Source organism: Colias eurytheme, chromosome 4 (genome assembly GCF_061535395.1).
Source record: "Colias eurytheme isolate Ceu_HAF_F1 chromosome 4, ilColEury1 Martin Lab GWU primary, whole genome shotgun sequence".
NCBI classification, from domain to species: Eukaryota; Metazoa; Arthropoda; class Insecta; order Lepidoptera; family Pieridae; genus Colias; species Colias eurytheme.
The window spans coordinates 3,490,248-3,511,106 of NC_142983.1; the positions used below are offsets into that span (position 1 = coordinate 3,490,248).

Sequence of the window (20,859 nt, forward strand, 5' to 3'; positions counted from 1 at the left end):
TCGAGTATTCACTTGGTTCACAATAAATTTATTACTATCGCCGCGAATATCTATGGAACTTACCTAGATATCAAATTTCGCAACACTAGATAAAAAAAAATATGAATAGTTTGTTTGTATGGTTGAACAATCTAAGTAGTTTCAGTAATTAGTAAATACTACTGGTCCATTTATCGAGGAAGGTAAAATTACATTCGTGACATATCCACATGAAGATACCAAAAACGTTCATATTGGTTCTAAAATGAATAATGAATATCATACAAAATCTCTCAAGCAAAAAATTGTCTTAGCACATAAAAATTGCTACTTGAATTATAAGAAAAACTCGATGCGTAGCTTTAGCTCTACATAAAAGATATGAATAAATTGCAAAAAGCGATGCCGCTATGAAATATGAATAATACCTACTAATAACTATTCTCCATTATTCTTTGAGTCAAAGTTTTCGAAGTCTGTCAGTTTCTTGTTATAAGAACGCCAAAGTTGGATATATAATGGATAAAACTGGTTTAAACGTAATAGGTTGGTTTCTCTCGATTCGTTTAGTTCTAATTTTCGAGAGCTTTTTGAATAAATGGAAGAAATATAAATATAATAACGCCTAAACTGATTTGTACCAAAGATAAATTTCTTAAAAATAGATTCCTAAATCATGACAAGATTATGTAAAAAACAATTTAGGGGACTATAAACGAATGTACTAAATATGATATGTGCTGTATTGAAAATTTGTCATATTATAAATTTGTCATAGTTCTCATGCAATAAAATTATAATACTTTTCCCGGAAAAATAAGTACAATTTATATTATTTCTGTATTTCTCTGAGTTTATTCTCAATCAAAAATAAGTCCTATCCATAAATATGCATTGATGATTCTTAATATTAAAAAGACAATTTTTAATAATATTGTCTTTTCTACGATATCTACGATATGAAAGTTCATTTCGATGAAAATATCTTTATTTCACTACAACTAAGAGCTAGCGTGCACGAGCAACTTTGTCTCCGCAACTATTTTGTCTCTCCACCCATGGGCTAGTATGAAAGTGCGCGCACGTAGCGACGCAACTCCCCATACAAATTGATGGGAGAGACAAAATAGTTGCGGAGACAAAGTTGCTCGTGCGCGCTCGCTCTAATGTCATATCAAAAAGATGGTTCTTGGAATCTCATTTTGCTTTTGTTTAACCCTATGTGATACATTAACTCGATATTATCCTGTTCATTTATCTCATAAAGTGTGAAAACTGGTCTTCTTATTTCAGGTATAAAACCATGATACTTTATACCTTTTGTATCCATCATCATTATTTTAGTGTTTACTTATTATGACTACTTATAAAAAATACGTCCTAAATCCAAATTATTTCTTCATTTTTATACCTTTCATGAAAATTAAAGTGCAGTCATTAGGTGAAATGCTCATACATTCCGTAGCAGACCGCTTAAGCCCAAACGTGAGTTTTGGCACATAGCACTATCCTGTTGGCGAAGCAAGCCAGCGACTTAGCTCGATCGTAGTTCCTCGCCAAATTCACAAATTAGAAAAACTAGTTACAGTCAAATAAAATTAAAGTATATTTGTAGTAAACATTTAAATTCGTGGCCATTAAAGATCCTGAAATAGCACGTACTGAGTTAAATTTAAAGAACTGAGATCTGAGTTAAATTTGAAGAACTGAGAAAGTGTTCGAAATGTCGTGAAAAATAATTTATTTTCATAATTCACAATTAAACCGTTTACTATTAAATACCTATTGCCGAGTTCTTTGTTTACTTTTACAAAAGCATCCAAAGAATATAGAATATGAACAAAAGTTCACAATGATCGTTGTTGACTCTAGTATTTTATTTTTTAGCAACGTGCTAAGCTCGAATACCTGTAGGTGATACAAATTCTGTTTTCTATTGTTCTTGACTCGAGAGCTCGAATCTATTTTATGGAATTTTTTAACGATCTTCAATGAAACAATGTATAAAAAAGAGCGTATGTGGCGACTGGCGAGCACACGTGTCAGAAGTGGAACTTCTTTGGAAATTTCAATGATGAAATTGATATTTTTGTTTTTATGGCATTCAAATGCTTTATAAATATAAATTTCTAAGCCATTCATCAGAATACAAAATAATACTATTACTTTATCTCTTTGAGTGCTGATAGATAAGTTTATTGAAGTGAAACTCCTTTATCGGGGTTGGAAAAAAATTTAGTGTAACATTTTTTCGTTACGCGTGACATTTTTCCGTTACGCGCCATCTTTTTCTTATCCCTACCACGCGTGATTCGACGTATTTCTGTAAAGTTTCATAAAGTAAATTATTTTTTGAAAAATAATTTACTTTACCTACCCAAATTAAATCATTATGACGTGGCATGAGTATGAGCTTTTTTCGAATAACAACATAACATATTATTAAAACAAAAAGTAATTTCACCCACAATTTCCAAACAAAGTAACATTTTCACCCGTCAACTTAGATAAGAAATGTATTATGCTCTCATTAAAGTTTGAATATACAGTGCTATAACCATTGCCCGTGCCATTTACACGACACGAACGACCACGTGTACAAAGAACAATTGAAAAGTTCACTAAAAGACCTTTTCACAAAGCGGAACATGTAACCGACTTAACGTTTATAAGGTCTTTGAAATTAAAGTCCAATCTATTTTATGCAGCCAATTGGCTTACAGTTTGTTAAATTACAAGTCTTGTGTTCTAGATGATAGAGAAGAACTATAGAATGAACGTATTCGGAGTTTAGCTGTATATTATGTATGTTTTTATTTATTTTTTCTCTAGGTATATCAAACTGCTGAATTCACGGATTTGGATTCGTGAGGTATGTATCATAAGAAATGCCTTAGTAGCATTGTTATGTGTCACATGTGACACAATTTTACAATTATTATCAAAACCACTTAGGATATGGATGTCCAGTTTCAAAACAAGTATAAAAAATAACATAAAATTTCCTTTTAAAAGTTGAAAATTCACGTGAGTATGGTCTAACTTCAACCGCAGTCAAGCTTTATAAATATAGTTATTTCAAACTTGCCCTCGTTATTTAAACGAATTCATTAAATACTACCACAATAGAACTTCAAATATTATCCAGTATTTGCTCAAAGAATAACGAGAACGCAGACAGGTTATGAAAATTACATATGAAACCCGACCAGTGACTTTCCACTGTTTAAAATTTTAATACGGCCGCGCAGAATGCACAGGAAGAGGAATTACTTTCAAAGTCCGCTTAACAAAAGCGAAACACTTTTGTGCTAGACAATAAAAGTGGGATTTCGTCTCAAGTAATAATATATGAGGATGAATGGAATAGCTTTTTTTTCTTGCTGAAATTGGAAACGACTGGCATGCTCGGAAACCCGTACAGGTGATATGTTCTCAGAATTTCTTATTCCTGCCCCAAAAGAAGCACGAGTCTTTATTGTATGCATTTGCCGCTCCGTTGAGTGCTTTTGAAGATTTATAAGAGGGTTAGTTGAATTTTTATTTTGATCATGAATCAGAATTACCTCAAATTACAAAGCTTAGAATTTACAAAATTAACACCATACACGTTGCAATGGGGATGCATTTTGAATTTAGAGATTAGTAATATTTTTATACAAAGCTTGCTTTGCCTTTGTACATTTAAGGACAATTAGTCTGTCTGAGTGTAGCAGATTGTTAAGAAATAAGAGTACCTAGAAGTGAAATTAAGAGAATAAACTAGATGGCGTTGAGTGCAGTTTATTCGTCATATTATATTATGTAGCTAATACTTATTTGTTTAAATTGAATATCATTAATTTAATCGTTTATTTGGGTGCTAATTATATTATTAATTTAACGTTATTGTGTTTCAGCTCTTTTCTAACACTTGACTTCTTGTTTTTCCGCGCTTTTATTCATTCAATTATACATCCGAAGTCTTTACAAATTTCTTTACTATGTGCCAAGGTTGTTCTTCGAATGAAAGCGTGTAAATGCTAAGCGCGGATCTTAAGTCTTAAGTCGAAAATGTAGCTTTTAACTATGCCTTTACCGAACAACGCTGGCAAATATTGCAGTAGCTGAGATATTTTTTGTATCACACCTAAATTAACATAATGTAATAATATGAGTAAAATAACCTTTTCATATGAGCTCTGCGTCCGCTTTGTCTATATAAGGGAAACAAAACACCCGGTCTGTCTTATTCAAACATGATAAAAAGCTTTTGCTTCTTTGACAAAAAATCTGCAAAGTTGAGTCTGATGCGTTTTTCATAATATTCAATATGGAGTAATCAGTAAAGAATAAAACAAGTCGCAGGCTTCTGAATTCATTTATACAAGTATATTTATTATTAAAAGAGATATTACGTCTTTTATTTCAACAAATTGAAGCTATACATTTGCTCACAATACAATTACCTGCCTTATTCGTCGATTTCATTTGAATTGAAATTTTTAATCTTATTATTAAAGGTACACCGTTTCTGTTTTAATATTTGTAAGAAAACAAAACAGTTGTGGAAAATTTTATAAAAGATAACAAATTTTTCATTTTACTTCTAATGTTATTAAAAGAAAAATCACGAAATGTACAAAGTATGTAACTTCAGTTACCAAATACTTTATGTAAAGTATTCAATAAACTGCTCTCATTAAATATTTAACTAACCTACTTAGTAAATAGTTCACATCTTTGAAGTAAAATCTTGACTTGTATTTCATTCTTACGATTAAATTTCTTTAAGAGCAACCTCACAAATTTATACTATTAAACTGTTATATTTTCAGATTTTAGGGCCGCAGTCTGGTTGTTGGTCCTTATTTTCATGCTTCGTTAATTCTAGTTAAAAGCTAGTAGAATTTTGATGTGATTATTTGAGTAAGCTTTATAAAAAAGCACGCTCTCTTAATTATCTACTTACCTATATATGTTTTTAATATTTAATATACACACAGACGAAAAGTGAAATATCAACTTGAAAATATCAGTTGATAAAATGCAGAAACCTGTATTTAAATGTAACCAGTAATAAATCCAGGTCGGTCGGTTTGATAAAGCTAGCCCGTCTTACGAGAAACTTACGTCTGTAAATTTACGTTATTACGCTGGCTACGGCCAGCGTAATAACGTAAATTTACATACAAGAGACTTGCGTGTAATATAAACAATAATCAGCGCATTGCACATGAAAGTTGCGGTAATAAATCTCAATATGTTCACTATTGTTCATAGCGGGATATTTATTTCAGTACTTGCGCGGGCGGAACAAACTTTTCTCTTCCGAAGAATTAGTCTCGGTGACGTATGGGTACATTTATCTAGTTGAACGCAATTGATAGTCTGCCAAGTACCGCGTGACTAACTCTGTTTTAGAGTCCCATTTCATGCTAAGTACATAAGTCCTAATTAATGTACCTACATACACTTGATTTAAAAGAGGGGAGTTACTTTCACGTGTGCGGATTTGTTAAATTGAGTTTGTGATGGAAATGGTGCAAACCACGGTTGACGTGCTGAGGATTATACGTAGAAATTAGAAATTGATTAATGTGTATTGCATACAAAAATACAATGCATATGTAATACAAATAGAGAAACTAGCTTTAATGGAAGTACCCAAACATAGACTCAGACTTTCGTATGTATTTATTATCTTCATATGCCTATGTTTTGTTATGTCTATACCTAAAGTGATTCAATTTTTACACCCTGTAAAAAACCTGACATGAATGAAATTCAAAATTAATACCCAGTGACGGTTTGCCGGTGAAATAAAAAAACCTCGTAAACCATCAAACAGAATTTGTAAATATAAAATAACATACCGTCGGCAAATACAGCGCTTTCAGACCTTCCACTTTTTAATTTTTATGTACCAACTACCAAGGTCCAGTTGTCCAGCTCTAACTTTTTTACGATAATAAAATAGCAATGACAGTTACTGAAATTCTCTTTAATCAGCAGAGAGATTTTTATAAATAAGTTTATAATGGACGGCGTAAAAGTTAATTCCACAATTTGATTCCGCCGGTTGTCGAAAACGTCAAGAACTAATAGTGATAAAAATAGTGACCTAAAAAGAACTGGAGACAGAAATAAGTCTAGTTTAATTGAGATTATTATAGCAATGTGGTGTTCTAATAATATTACGGTGCTATGTTAAGTTTACCACGTAATTTCATTAATGATGTGTTTTTCAGAATATTAAGTGGTTTACCAAGTGGTTTACCCATAAAATGGTAATGATTAGTAGGCATTATGTGCATTATAATATTATGTTAAGTCGATTTAAAGGTCGATTCATCAATGTGATAATGATAATAAGTTATTCATTAGCATTACTGTCCCTTACCGTAAGCTCTACCGTAAATTTACCTAAATTACGCTATGTTGTGAGGAAATCTTTTTAGCCTCAATTTTCAATGACCAAGCACTGGGCTATAAACATTTAAAGCCCTCATAATCGTTGAATAAATGTGGTAATATTCATTTCATTTCTATCACCATTTATTGGCTATCGTCAGCTGTTGTATAAGCAACTAGCTATGCCCCGCGGTTTCACCCGCGTGGCTCCGCTCCTGTTGGTCTAAGCGTGATGATATATAGCCTATAGCCTTCCTCGATAAATGGGCTATCTGTTAGATAAAACAAAGAATATTTCGAAAGAATTTTTTCAAATCAGACCAGTAGTTCTTGAGATTAGCGCGTTCAATCCAACAAACAGTATATATTACTTACTTGGCTAGAATGGAAATAGATCATTTGAGATGTATCGCGATTTCGCTAAAAATGAATACCTCTTTCGTGCATTCACATTCAAATTTGGTATAATCCGTATAAACAAAACACTTCAAATGTTGAATATCGATGAGAGACTCAGAGCATTTTTGATTGGCAAATCCCGCTATCTCTCTTACAGTCTATACCAAACGTAGAGCAAATGCCGGCGATTATCGAATTTTTAATTTGTTTTATTCTATGAAACAATTATATGATATTCATCACTAAACTGGAATTCGTTGGTATAGTAAGCAAACACGTCTTATTCCCTGATTCTGAGCTTGAAATCCAAGAAATATTCATTGCAGTATCATAATATTAATCAAATCGAAATATTATTTTTGTGCGTTTTTAACCTTTTTACGAATGATTGAAAAGTAACAAATAAATCAATTAGAACCTAAACATTTTAAACATTTTAACTAAAACATTCCAAATTGTAATTGTTCAGAGCAATTATACAGCATAAATAAATACGTATACATATATTATGCTTGTAGGTTTACATTGCATAGGGTTCACGTGTATTCTTCTAAAACATTCGCAAATATCAAAGGATATCGATTCCCGTCTTGTGCTAATGTATTTGTTTAAAAAGCATTTCGTAACTCGATACGCCTATTGTGATGGAGATACGAAGAATATGTTTGAGATAAGATGTATTGTGTTATCTTAGCAGCCTTATAAATAAAATAAACTTATCTGTCGTCAATTTTTATAAACGCGGTGTGCTTTTACGGTATGTACCTATCAGTATGATGATAAAATATAAGTTACAGGGCACTTAAATATTTTATCGTAGAAGTCCAAACGCAAAAAAATATTTTAACGAAATCTGTTCTGATTAAGTACGCTAATAAAAATGAATTAATCAATAAATCCGGTACAAAAAGAACGTTGAATTTCGGGTGTTCACGTCCCGGGTTAAAGCACGGTAATATTTTATTGCTGTTTGTGAATGTTTGATTATTTTCCCCACAGGGTCCTATGGCCCATACAAGCAGTTTGAATGACTCGAACACCACCTACTAAATTATTTGTTAGAATCTCGATTCTCGATAAAACAAAACCGTACATAAAAAATGTTATCGCGTTCAGAAATTTCAAGTTTTATTTTTATACATTTTAAAATCAGTACTTGATGGTCATTTGGTTCATAAATCTCTTTTCAGACTGAAGGATTTAGCGGAGAATTCAAAATGTATTTACCCTTTATGCAGCGTTTTCGTGAAATTTTAACATAAAAGCGAATTTATAATGAAAACAAAATTTGACAGCGTAAAATTACGGATAACGATTCGTTTGATGGGTTATGCGACATACAAAAATCGAGTTTCTACTTTAAAAGATTTAAATGCAATGCAAACATATTGATTTCGACACTGTTCAATTTTATCCCTAATGTAAATATCGAAGCTCTTGAATTGTATCGATACTGTCTGGTTTGATAGAGTGATTCTGTGGAAGCGACTACAGAAATCCTTGCTCTCTCACTCAGAATTTAAGAAGGCACTTCAGAGGCTTTTCATGTTACAAAATTCCATTAGGTATTTCGTCCAAATTTTGTCTCTTTTTTCTAAGAAAACATATCAATAAAAATAAGAAATGAACACAACATAGCTACAGCAATTAATTTTGATTTAAAATCCCCGTATGTATAATTTTTAAATCCCTTAAATAATCTATGAAGTAGAAAAAATATGTAGCAAATTTTTGTTTCATAAAGTAAAAAATAACAAAATGAAATTCAATAAATATTATATTTCATAAAAACAAGTTTCATTTAACGGGTTATCCAAATATTTAACTGTACTCCGACAAACGAGATGATATTATATTAAAAACAAAATTGCCAATCTAGATAGCTTTTGTACCTACATTTATATTAATCAAGTTTATTATCTGTGTATATATATTTTATTTCATTAGATATAATGTATATTGTAAAAAGTGAAATAAAACATAGGTATACTCCCTTGACTAAACCGTTATAATATAAATTCAGTATTTTCATCAAAAAACAAAAGTATATTGAAATTAGACGTTACAAAGACGTCACATTAAAAACGCGAGTAGAGTTTGTTATTTCACTGATGAGCAATAAAAAGTAGTGTCTACCTTTAACATTTTAAATATAGTCGATAAATATTAAAGCTATCATATCATAGCAAATTAACGATTGGGTTCATAAAGAGTCGAGTCCACACAGAGCGAGTAGCCTCGCAAATTATTAGAAGCAACTCGGTCTGTGTGGATTTGGATCGACCGAAAGAGCGTCACACGTTTTTATAATATTGGTACATAATGGGCTCTCTACACAATAAATGTTCGTCGTTGTTTACCGTCATTACAGCGATTATGAAAAAACATCTACAATGACGGACGATCATAGACATTTAGGTCCTCTACATTATTGACATTATCCTGATTGCTACACTGCCCATTAGAGGGCCCGTAAAATGCGGAAATTAATTTCAATGACAAATACTTACATCGACTTCTATTCCAGGAATGGGGAACACCTTGAGCGGCGGCACGTCTCTCGGGGAGTATCTGCAGAACTCCCGATCCCCTCTATACCACTTCACTTGGTACAGGTCTTCATTCTCCAGGTCATACATACACTTAATTACAGCTGCCTTCCCCCGTTCCACGGCTTCTGGTATCACCATGTACACGTTGCGAAGGCATAGGGAACCTGGAAACGTTATTTGTGTTAGTGCAATCTTTACCTATATTAATTATTTCTAAAACCCGTTTTTCGTTATAATATTTTCTTATTATATATAATTTTCTTATTGGCATTTCTTGAATATTCTTTGGAAGAGGGCGCTGACTCCTGACATACAGGTTTTTACCTAGTTTGGGAGTCAGAGACTTCAGCATTTAAAAATGTTGTATTCTATTGTCAATAAAGAATTTTTTATTTTTTTTATTTATTTATTTTTTAATACCTGTTCCCTAGTTAGAACGAAGTTGTAATTTATTACCATTGCTACAGCTAGATTCAACCAATTCTCAAAATATAACGGACCGATTGGTCAGGAATTTTGGATCCTTGTTATTTATATATTCGCTTGTTTAGTTGATATACATTATAAATTAAAAAACTACAATAATAAACAGCTACTACTCAAGCCGGGAAGAGCTTAACATAATTATTATATAGATTGAGTGAATAATATGATATGTATGTTCCTCTGATCTAATTTTCGTAACAGTTATCCAACCCTCTAAGCCTACTAGATGGAGATATTTGATATCAAAGCCGAAGTCAATGTGATAATAATAGAATATTGTTTAATGTGTACATAAATACGGAAATACGTTAATATTTATTATATAGCTTTAACATATTTGTATATCGAATATTGTATTCCCGAGGTGAAAGAGGACACGTGTATCTTATTGTTTAGAGGAAAAGTGAATTAAACTTTTCCACGAATATAAAAAATAATTTGGAAAATCCAAAAGTGCACGCCTCATAATTTTTTTTTAATAAATATTGATTAATTATTATTTTTGTTTATTTAATAACAATTAAACCACATCGAATCAGACCCTGAAAAATGAAAGGGTTCTATTCCTGAGCATACTCAAGCGTAAGAGAAAAAAAAAGACTCGATTAGTAAAGTATTTCGGTCGCTATCGTGTTAACAAGAAAAAGGATCCGCACATACAGACACACGGACGTCCAAGACAGAACTTTTTTAAACTGTTTTTTAACTAGTTTAAATAACAAAAATGACATCAAAAATATCATGAACGTTAAAAATAGTGTTTTTTCTTAATATGTGTGTGTATGTATTATCTTACAAGTGCAATGTATGATACATAAAGACATTTTAAGTTTGAAAAATCAGATGTTTTTTTATCGTATATAAGTAGATAAAAATACAAACACCATTTATTTAGTTTATGTACTTTGCTTTGATTATCCAAAAATTAAATACAGTATGCCCTAGATTAATTAAAATGTGTAAAACGTGCAACATAAATCCAAATGTACAATCTGCATACAAACATATGGTTTTAAATATATTTTAAATAAAATATATTTTCATTCTCATATTGTTACATAAATAATACGTAAAATTGCTCAGTAAGTAATTGGTTTCAAGAATTTTGTTTGAATGAAGCCTAAATAATTAACATCATGTGACACCATCCATCATGTTTCGACTTCCACAATCCACATCCCTTCCTCGTATATTACATTACAAATTTTCTCCGAACATCATTTCAAGATAAGGGTTTTTATATAACTTTTTATTGACCTAAAAATTTTAATAGAACATTTAAATATAGTCTATCTTGTTCTAAATAGAATATAACCAGGATTTTTCGAAGTGTCAAAACCTTCATATAAATAGCTTGGCTGGCCACAGATAATATAGGCTTGTTCTATATATACTTAGCCTTTAGCAATAAGTGAAAGCTCACAGGCCGGGTCATAATATCACGCTATATTTTGAAGAGATAATAATATGTTAATATGTTATTACTTACGAGATAAAAGGGACAAGGGTTATCATTACAATTAGTGCTTAAAATATGTGTCTTTATTTTCGTAATCGAAAACAATAAAAATGTTAGTATTGTATTGAGGAAAGACTTTCATCAGACAAAATTTAATTCAGGATTATTACTTATTATAAAAAAAGAATCGAACTCATTGCGTACAGAACGTTCAACAACTTAACAATATTGCGCCCTTTAAACTGTGAAAATTTAATTCTCTACATTTGGTAAAAATACTTAACATTCGCAAACTCAACACCGATCCGACTGAATTAATTCCTGCGCTTCGAACAAAGCACTTTCAGGAAGCTTTATGCCAGTTCGATTGCCCAAAAAGCTGTATCGGTTGATATAATCTCACACCAACACATGGACTTGTGCTATTCATTCGACAAGATAGTATTAATATACTGTATTATAAGGCTGAAGAGTTTGGTTATTTGTTTGAACGCGCTAATCTCAGGAAGTAATGGAACGATTACAAAAGTTCTTTCACCGTTTGATATGTACGAGATCCCTGTGTTCTATAGGGTCACTGTACGACGAAGCAGGGGTGAACAGCTAGCTTAGGCAATAGCTAATGTGAAATGCGAATGAATCTAGGTGAGACGTATAAAGTCGATCTAAATGTATAATTTCATCAAAAGTGAACTGGGTAAATTAATCCTTGTAATCTTGCTATCTCCGTGTCTCTCCTACTGTCACTGATGGCAGATCCATTTAAAGGCTGTAGAAGACTCGAGATAGAAAATAAAACAACATTATTAATGTTACCTATATACATATAAAATATCAACTTTACTACTTTAGTTTACTTACCAGTAATTTTCGAGTGTTAAGTTACAGCAGGTAAATAAAATGAAAAAAAGATGTAAAAAATAAATCTGATTCATCGGTATTACGGGTTGGATTTCGGAAGCCTTCAATTCATTTAAATATGAATACATATTTACACTTTCATATAAATTACACGTGTTGAACATTTTCACTTGTATTATTACTTAACAAATAAATTAAGTATTTTATTAATTTTTCGATTCCAATCCTTCTTCCTTCTACTTCGTAGAACACTCGAGGCTAAATCAGTTACAAGGTAAATATCCCGCGTATGTAAGTACTCGTTTATGAAAATTATTCAAGAATTATTACAAACAAAATATAGAACTTGTTACTTCGAAGTCATTAAAACTCGTGAGTGACATTAATTACTCATCGTAAACACTGTTTATACTTACCTGTTATATGTACGTTTCATAATTGTAATTTTATGTACCTTCCTGATATAGCAGAAATAGCTTGTTACGAAGCCAACCACTGCGCTTAGTTTCTGTCATAAAGCTGTCATAAAGTGTCATAAAGTAAAAAGCATTCATTTTCAATATTTTTTAATTTAAACTTCTCTTGTAAATCCATTCATTTTTCTCTAGAATTCATTTATTTGGTTCTAGAACCTGATACTCCTGTGTGTGTATATTTCCAATAAATAAAAATTATTCCAAGTATTCCAAAACATCTCGGTTATTTAATTATCGGTCAATATTTTCAATTAACTCTAAAAAAATTATATAAAATTTAAAAAGTACGATTCCAAATACAATGCCGAAATGTATTGATTTTATTACGAGCAATATAATTGCGCAGAACCATTAGTAACTGTCAAATAGATAAGGCATTACAACTACAATTAAACCAGAAAATTCACCTAATGACACGAATCAGACCAATCAAAATGGAATAAAATATATTTCGTAGCTCTATATTTATTACGCATGTATTTAGTATACTGACAGCAGGTATTATATTCTGAATAGTCAATAGAATCTGAAATACTGAATTTTGTATAAATCCATGTTTTGTTAAATTTTCAACGATTTTACCTATAGATTATGTAAATCCTTGATGAATGTATTTTATTGATGTATAAATTTGATGGTCCAACAAATTTCACAGCGTTCGAATATGTTTATTTATTAGTAGTTTTTACTTAACGATATAAACGTGAACCTGAATAAAATTTATTTTAAACTTTTTAATAAATTCAAGTAAATACGTGCAAGTGTACGTAACGCTATAAAATTAAGAAAGTATAGTACAAAAGATAATATATTCTTCTCATACAATCATGCAAATAAATGAACAACTAACAAGGTTAACTCGAAGACCCTACTTAATTAATTTAATACTAATAATTTGACATTTCGAACTTCGTTACCTATCCAAGCGTGTTTAATTAGGCGGGTCTCCACAGATCGAGCAGCCTCGCGAATTTTACTGCGCGAACCAATTCGAACCACGAGGAGAATGACGTATGCTGTCATTTTCTTCGGCTAAGCTACATCCGTACTGCTATGTACACGCTGTAATTTCATCGCGAGGCTGCTCGCTTTGTGTGAACCCGTTAATAAAGAATGTGGAACAATTTCCAAAATAATACATAATAGCCATCTGTTTTTATTCCATTATAAATTCGATTTATTTAAAAACATTGGATGTAACACGTTTAACAAAAACGACAGTTTTGATTCGTGACGCGAAAATTAATTGTCAAAGATGGGTGTGTTGAAACGTGGAAACAATATTTTTTGAATTTTCTTTTTTTATTATTTTACTGCCAGTAACGGTCGTTTTAACCCTTGGAAATATAATAGTCGAAATATAAACAGAATAATGTTTCCTAGAAACTCTACAGACGGCATGTACCATTTAACTACTAACTTAAAATAAATGGATTCTCCAAAGAGAGATTACAAATTATTGCAAATTCCTTTGATATTCTTAATGCGATTTGTAATAGCCTCATCTTATAAATACTTTGGAACAGGATATATAGAACTAGGTAAAATTCCTTACAATTTACACATATTTTAATTAAAATTATATAAATACAGCGCCTTTCTTAAATACTTCACATATTACGTGAAGCAAACTTTTAAATCCCATAAAAAGAAATTTTAAAGTGAAGACATGACAGCATCATTAAATAATAATTTATTCTAAAAATAGCAGTAGCTTATGACCTCGTCCAATTAGTACGCTTAATAAGAATCATTACGCGCGGATTATCTACATCCTATACATTTATGATTTAATTAAAATTCACATATACTTCATACATATATAACTTCACATATTTTATTTTGACTTCATAAATTTTATATATATTTTATATTTATAACATTTATAATATTGATAAGTAGCTTTTTGTAAGCAAACAGACACACAGACGGAAACAACTTTGTTTTATACTATGTAGTGATAAACTAAGAATAGCCAGTCACTGAATTTACCTGAACTTTTATTGAAAAGTACATAATATTGCGCTCATCAATATGAGCTATTATGATATATTATGTTTCTACTATGTATATAACACTAGCTTTCCACCCGCAGCTTCCCCTACGCAGTCAAAGAAAAACCCGAATAGTTCCCGTTCCCGTGCGATTTCCGGGATAAAACCTATCCTATTTCCCGGGATAAAAAGTAGCCTATGTCGTTTCTCGGATATCAAAATATCTCTATACCAAATTTCATGCAAATTGGTTCAGTAGTTAAGGCGTGATTGAGTAACAGACAGACAGACAGAGTTATTTTCGCATTTATAATATTATAGTATGGATTATTTCGTGGCTTATCATCATACGCTGAGATTAATTCTACACTATCGGATATGGTTATAATAGATTAATGGTCCATATAAACTGATGTTTTGTCCGCTCAATATCATTGAATGTTTAATAGTTTAATTTCACATAAAATCGCGTGAACAGCGATTAATTCAGCTTATGATTAAACATAGACTGCTTTCATTAATAGGTCATGTGTATAATATGTTGTTGTTATACAATCTGTTTAGATCTGAGCTTGTTTTTTCTAAAGCTAAGTACATATTAACTATGTTACTCTGACCTTTGTCACGAATATGTTTAATGTAAACTAAAGAATAGGTAAAAACCAATTAAAGGACCTTGTAAGTATATATTAAATCAGATGACGTCATGTTCAATGGTTATGCTCGAAGTGTTTACAAATACTTAATCATAAATGTATTAGGCATAATATTTTTTCACGAAAATTAAATGACATTTAAATAAGTTCCTTGAAAAATATAGTGTGTAAATTAAATAACTTTAGCGAATGCAGCGGTATGCAGGACTGTAATACGCTGTCACATAAATAGGATTAACCGTGTAATTGTAGACACAGGCGCAATACCACCATTGACATTATCATTAAATTCATTTTATACAATTCGTTTAATTTATAGCAGAACATATACACATAGGTATAAATACTGTTTCAGTTATTATTATTATTTGACATCGTTTCTTAAGCCAGTGGTCAAAGGTCACGACTCTTTGTAAGCATTTATGATAAGCGGAGGTCGCATACTTAAAAATAAGATCTATATACTAGATATTTATTAATTAATTTTACATCATTGAATTTAAAAGTTTGAATAGAACGCCTTTTTCTTGATTGACAGTGCCTATAAAAATGTTTGTGAAGTACTGTAATATCAGTAAGCTCGCAAAAGGAATATTCGTGGAATTTATTCTATCTTTCTTACTTTAAGAAACTATTAAGTAATTAAGTAAAAATATCCCCATTAAAAATATTATGCATAGTAAATAATCCTTTTTTCAAATATATGGTAGGTATAATCTGTGTATCTACTCTTTTTTTTATTGCATGATAGGGAAGCGCTTGACCACGATCTCGCCTGATGGTAAGCTGAGATGATGGAGCGCGCTTCCCTAGAAGGTACCCGTTCACTCTTCGCTTGAATTATAAAAATTATTCAAATTATAAAAATTATGTTGCCATTAGAAAGCTACATCTCTACCCGGTAACGCTACATTATATTCATTTAACCGTGATAACTGGTTAGGTATATGATACATAAATAAATTATCCGACAGAAACTATTCATACAACCCAAACAAGCAATCAATATTTAAAATGAATGTGTTTTCCAATATGAAATATTTCGTCTCCGTTTATTGTAACTGACGGCGGGACCATTAATACTTAGTTAACTTCAGAACTATATTCGGTCTTCGCCGAAAGACATTAATAAAAAATAAACAGGCAACGTGTCCTACACATATGCTTCGAAAACTACGACTTTTCTTGGTACATGTGAAAATATCCCTTCTACGATTTCTTTCATACTTTTTGAGTTATACGTGGTGTAACTTGCACGGCTTCTTTTAAGTAATACTAGCTTCCCGCCCGCGGCTTCACCCGCTTTGTCTAAAACATAATAAATTATGTACTAAAACGTTCCTCTTGAATCACTCTATCTATTAAAAAAAACCGCATCAATATCCGTTGCGTAGTTTTAAAGATTTAAGCATACATCCCTATGTCTCTATGTCCCTACATAGGGACAGAGAAAGCGACTTTGTTTTATACTATGTAGTGATAGTGACTAGCTTTTCGCCCACAGCTTCGTCCGCGCATTCGAAAAGCCTGCAGTTGCCGTTCCCGTGGTATTTTCGGGATAAATTATCCTATGTGTTAATCCAAGTTACCCTTTATGTATTTTGCGTGAAGGAGTAACAATTAAACAAACATGCAAACTTTCGCATTAATAATATGTATAAGTAGGATGTAGATTGTAGGTAATTAATTTATTACATGCTTTTTACAAAAGAAATATTTTTTTACATTAATTCCAAAGTCATGGAAAACTATTTAATTAATGCTACATAATATAATTGTTGAAAATTTAATTGTTGTTTTAATTAAGTTACTTTATTTGTTTTAATGAAGTTGCTTAATTTGCGTAAATTTAATTGAACTAACTTTTAATAAGTGCCTTTGTATTAGAATGTCTCAGGGTTAATAATAAACCATTATATAAGCTACTTATTTGTATTTTACTTTTGAAATTCCTTAATATTTTAATATCCGTAACCGAAATTATCCGAAACTAACGGATAATACGAAATAATTTCATATCCGTATCCGTAACCGTATCAAGTATAATAATCATTCCTATATCCGTATCCAATCCGTATCCTAAACTTCATATCCCTAACATCCCTGGTTAATATATAACACTCAAGTTAACTTCACGTTATTTCCAGCAATTCTAAAGAATAGTCTACACTGTTTATTCACGAGATGATAATTTACCATCTTGCCCGGACAAGAGGTCTCTTTACCTAAGACCCACGTTAAGATGTTTCATGAATGTAACCTCGGCCTTAGATACGCTTAATGTATAATATGTAAATACTCGTTTAAAACTCAGGTAATAAAGTTTATTTTCTAAGTACATATTGTCCTAATTTAAAAATCAAATTTCATTCAATACACTGAAATTTCAAATTCAAAAAATAAATTATTTAAGTATTCAAAAAATTCAGTCAAGCAGATTAGAATCAATAAGGGAATAGCTTTGTTTTCATATTTATGCAGTTTATTTTTTCATATGATTAAAAATTAGTCGGTATTTTGTTTCGCCGAAAAACATGGTTATCAAGAAAATTATAAAGCGCAAACTTTATATTTTTCACTTTCTTCTGATATTTCTATATAACAATTTATCGTAGAATATACTATTAATTTGATATACCTGCTATATTATACGCTATCTATTTATTCTCATTCAAGTTCTTAATAAAGTGGTTTCCGTGTTTTAATGGCAACGTTAGCCAGTGAGGTGTAAAATAAGGGTAGAATTTATAGCAACTTATACAGGTAAGTAATGTTCCCTTGCGATCGTGTGAATTAAATGAATTCCGAGTCCCAATTGATCGTAAAATAAATTGGTTTTTAATATAAGTGCCTTTCGTTTTCGATGTTTTTAAATCACCTAATATGTAATTAAATGCTTCAGTAATTATAATAACATGTGTTTCAATAAAAACATTCTACGAGGCCAAAATAATAGCGGTCACTATGTAAACTAACATTGTTTAAAATCATTAAATGTTCATCAAATCATTAATAATTCAGTAACTGAAGGCATTGCCCACAAGTACAATAATCTGGATATTATGACAATCGTATTAATTATAATATATTAAGTTAATTCTTCAGTTTCATAAACCAAGCATGATCTTATTTAAAAATATCTTCCTTCATACGGTTTTTTATCAATAAAGAAATATTAGAAATATATTCAATTTTATCTGAACTTTGCTTTATAAGTTAAAGCTATGACTACTATATAACTACTATTATGTGGTAATAAAAACCTAGACGATACATTTTAAGAAGTAAATCATCAGTCTTATTAATTTCATTTTAAAGTAAATAGATATAATCTTCCTTTAGCGTCTCTAGCTTAGCTTTCATTACCACGCTAAGAAAAATATAATTAAAATTGTGTAAAGGTATAATTATTCATGGAAAAATAAGTAAGAAATTGTATGAAAGTTTCGACTGAGCGTGACTTTGACGAATCTAGGTCTTTGTGAAAGATTAATGCTAATATTTCTGATGTAATGAGAAAACTCAAAGAGGTCACTAAAAGTTTCAAAACTATAATATGTACACGCCTAACGGTGTACTTACATTAAACGAGCTAATGCTCTAACCCCACTATGTCAAATTCTTTTAGTGTAAACAGACGTAGCGCTTCTTTTCGTTGTTCTTAACTTCTTAGTGCGTTCGAAAAGATTCTATGCAATGTTCTAAGACTGAACAACACTGAATACGAGTTTTCGCTTACACTAAGAGATCACGAAAGAATGCTCTTGCTCTATGGTCATTTGATGTAAATGCACCGTAAGGGGAATCAAGAGACAAACAACGCAACATTGTTCAAATGAAACGACATGACGTGTGAGTCTAAGGATTTGTTTTCCTGGTTTATGGCACATTCGGAGACAGCCAGTGCTTCACGCTAAACCAACACTAAATTAGAAAGTGACCTTGTAAGTAAAGATCTCTTCACAGATTTATGTGCCTTCGTTTACGATGTCTAACTAGTTATAGCCTTAATGGTCGGCTTGAATATCTTCTTGTGTAATTATTTTATTAATAAGCAGAATAATGTTTTGTATAAAAAAATCTAATATGAAGTTATGACTCAATCACCACATATAGCTCAAGAATGGCTGAACGAATTTGAATGTCTCTGCTTGGAAAATGATAATTATAATCAAAAGTCGATAAATCTTTAAAATGTGACAGTGCGGCATTATATAAACAATTGTAGCGGTATAACGCAGGAGTCAAATTTGTTAAAAGTCAAGTTTTACAATTTATTTTAATTCCTCAGTAGAGATGAAGGTAGAGACGTATAAATCCATAACAAATATTTTTGGTGTCTCGTGTACCGATGAAGTCGAATCTCACTGGTACCGGTACCCCATCACTAAATATGCAGAGAGGATAATCTGTACTAAACTAATAAAAAAATGTATTCCTTAAAAATCGAATTAATTTTCTTATGTAAGTATATCTTAAATCTCAAATTAATTAAAAACGACAAAACATTTAAATAGTACATACCATCTTAAAATATTTCTCAATTAAACTTCAACAAAGTAATTTGAATAAATATAAGGCTGCCAAAGAAAGCTGAGAACTAAATAAAAAAAATAAAATAGCATCACGGATTGGATTTGAAATGGAATTCTCATGCAAACATAGCCGTGCAGTCTCTGCTGGCTTTCCTGCAATATGCACTGAATACTTAATGCCGCGACCGGCGTATTTTTATTTTGCATACCAAAAAATTTATAAGAGCCAATAGTTTTATATTCGTGCTGAAAAAAGCGTCCAAAAACTTTTACCTTGCGCCGTGAACAGAAAAATCACCATTCTTAAAACTACACTTAAACTTGTGGAATTCATTTTTAGTTTATTTACAATTAAACTAAATCTATCTAAACTGCACTAAATTATCATACAACTATAAACACATTATGTACACTGTTACGTTTAACTGTTATTTAGTTTTTTCGTAGCGGTTGCGTTCGTAGAGGCCGCGCCGCAGCGTAGCGGACGTAGCTAGCGTAGCCACGGTCGCGATCCGACTGAGCGGAGAGACGTGCGCGTAGCATGTTATCGTTCACCCCAAGATCATTTGTTTATCTTATCCATCACAAACTTAGTAATCCCTTGTTGCTTTGTGTCATACAGTATGAAATTAATGAGCCATGAGCAATGTATATTATTCATCTTTGAGACAAGCAATTATAATTGGTATGTATTACTTTTGGAAATAAGGTTCAAAGACATATTAAGAGTTATACAATTGTTTGTAGATAGAACAAAATATTAGATTCTTCATGACTTGCTTCGTCTTATTTTCGAACTAATTATTGCAACAGAAATACTTGAAACTGTATCAAATATGAAGTTAATAATTAGATTATTATTTTATAGGTATATCAATGCCTCAATTATATTTCTCATTCAATAAATATTTTTTCAAAAAAGAATTGAGAACTTTAAAACGTGAGGTAGTTAAATGGAATCTCAAGTGCAACTAGCACAATGGTTGGCCAGCCAGTTCTCACAGATTTGCGGAATAGCAAGCGATTTATCTGACCCCACACACTCCGCGCAAACGACATACTTCTATAA

The 20,859-nt window shown here is 31.2% G+C and overlaps 1 protein-coding gene across 1 annotated transcript in view; it reads right to left on the minus strand.

The window, feature by feature from the left end:
- The window catches only part of LOC149908825 (uncharacterized), a 54,577-nt gene extending 34,296 nt beyond the window's left edge, over positions 1 to 20,281 (minus strand). The window contains exons 1-2 of the mRNA XM_090120410.1: positions 20,064 to 20,281; positions 9,282 to 9,487 (exon numbers count right to left, since the gene is read on the minus strand). Of these exons, the coding sequence (XP_089976536.1) occupies positions 9,282 to 9,487; positions 20,064 to 20,124 (267 nt within the window). The 5' untranslated portion in view covers positions 20,125 to 20,281. The remainder of the gene's footprint in view (positions 1 to 9,281; positions 9,488 to 20,063) is intronic.
- Positions 20,282 to 20,859: the final 578 nt, after the last annotated feature.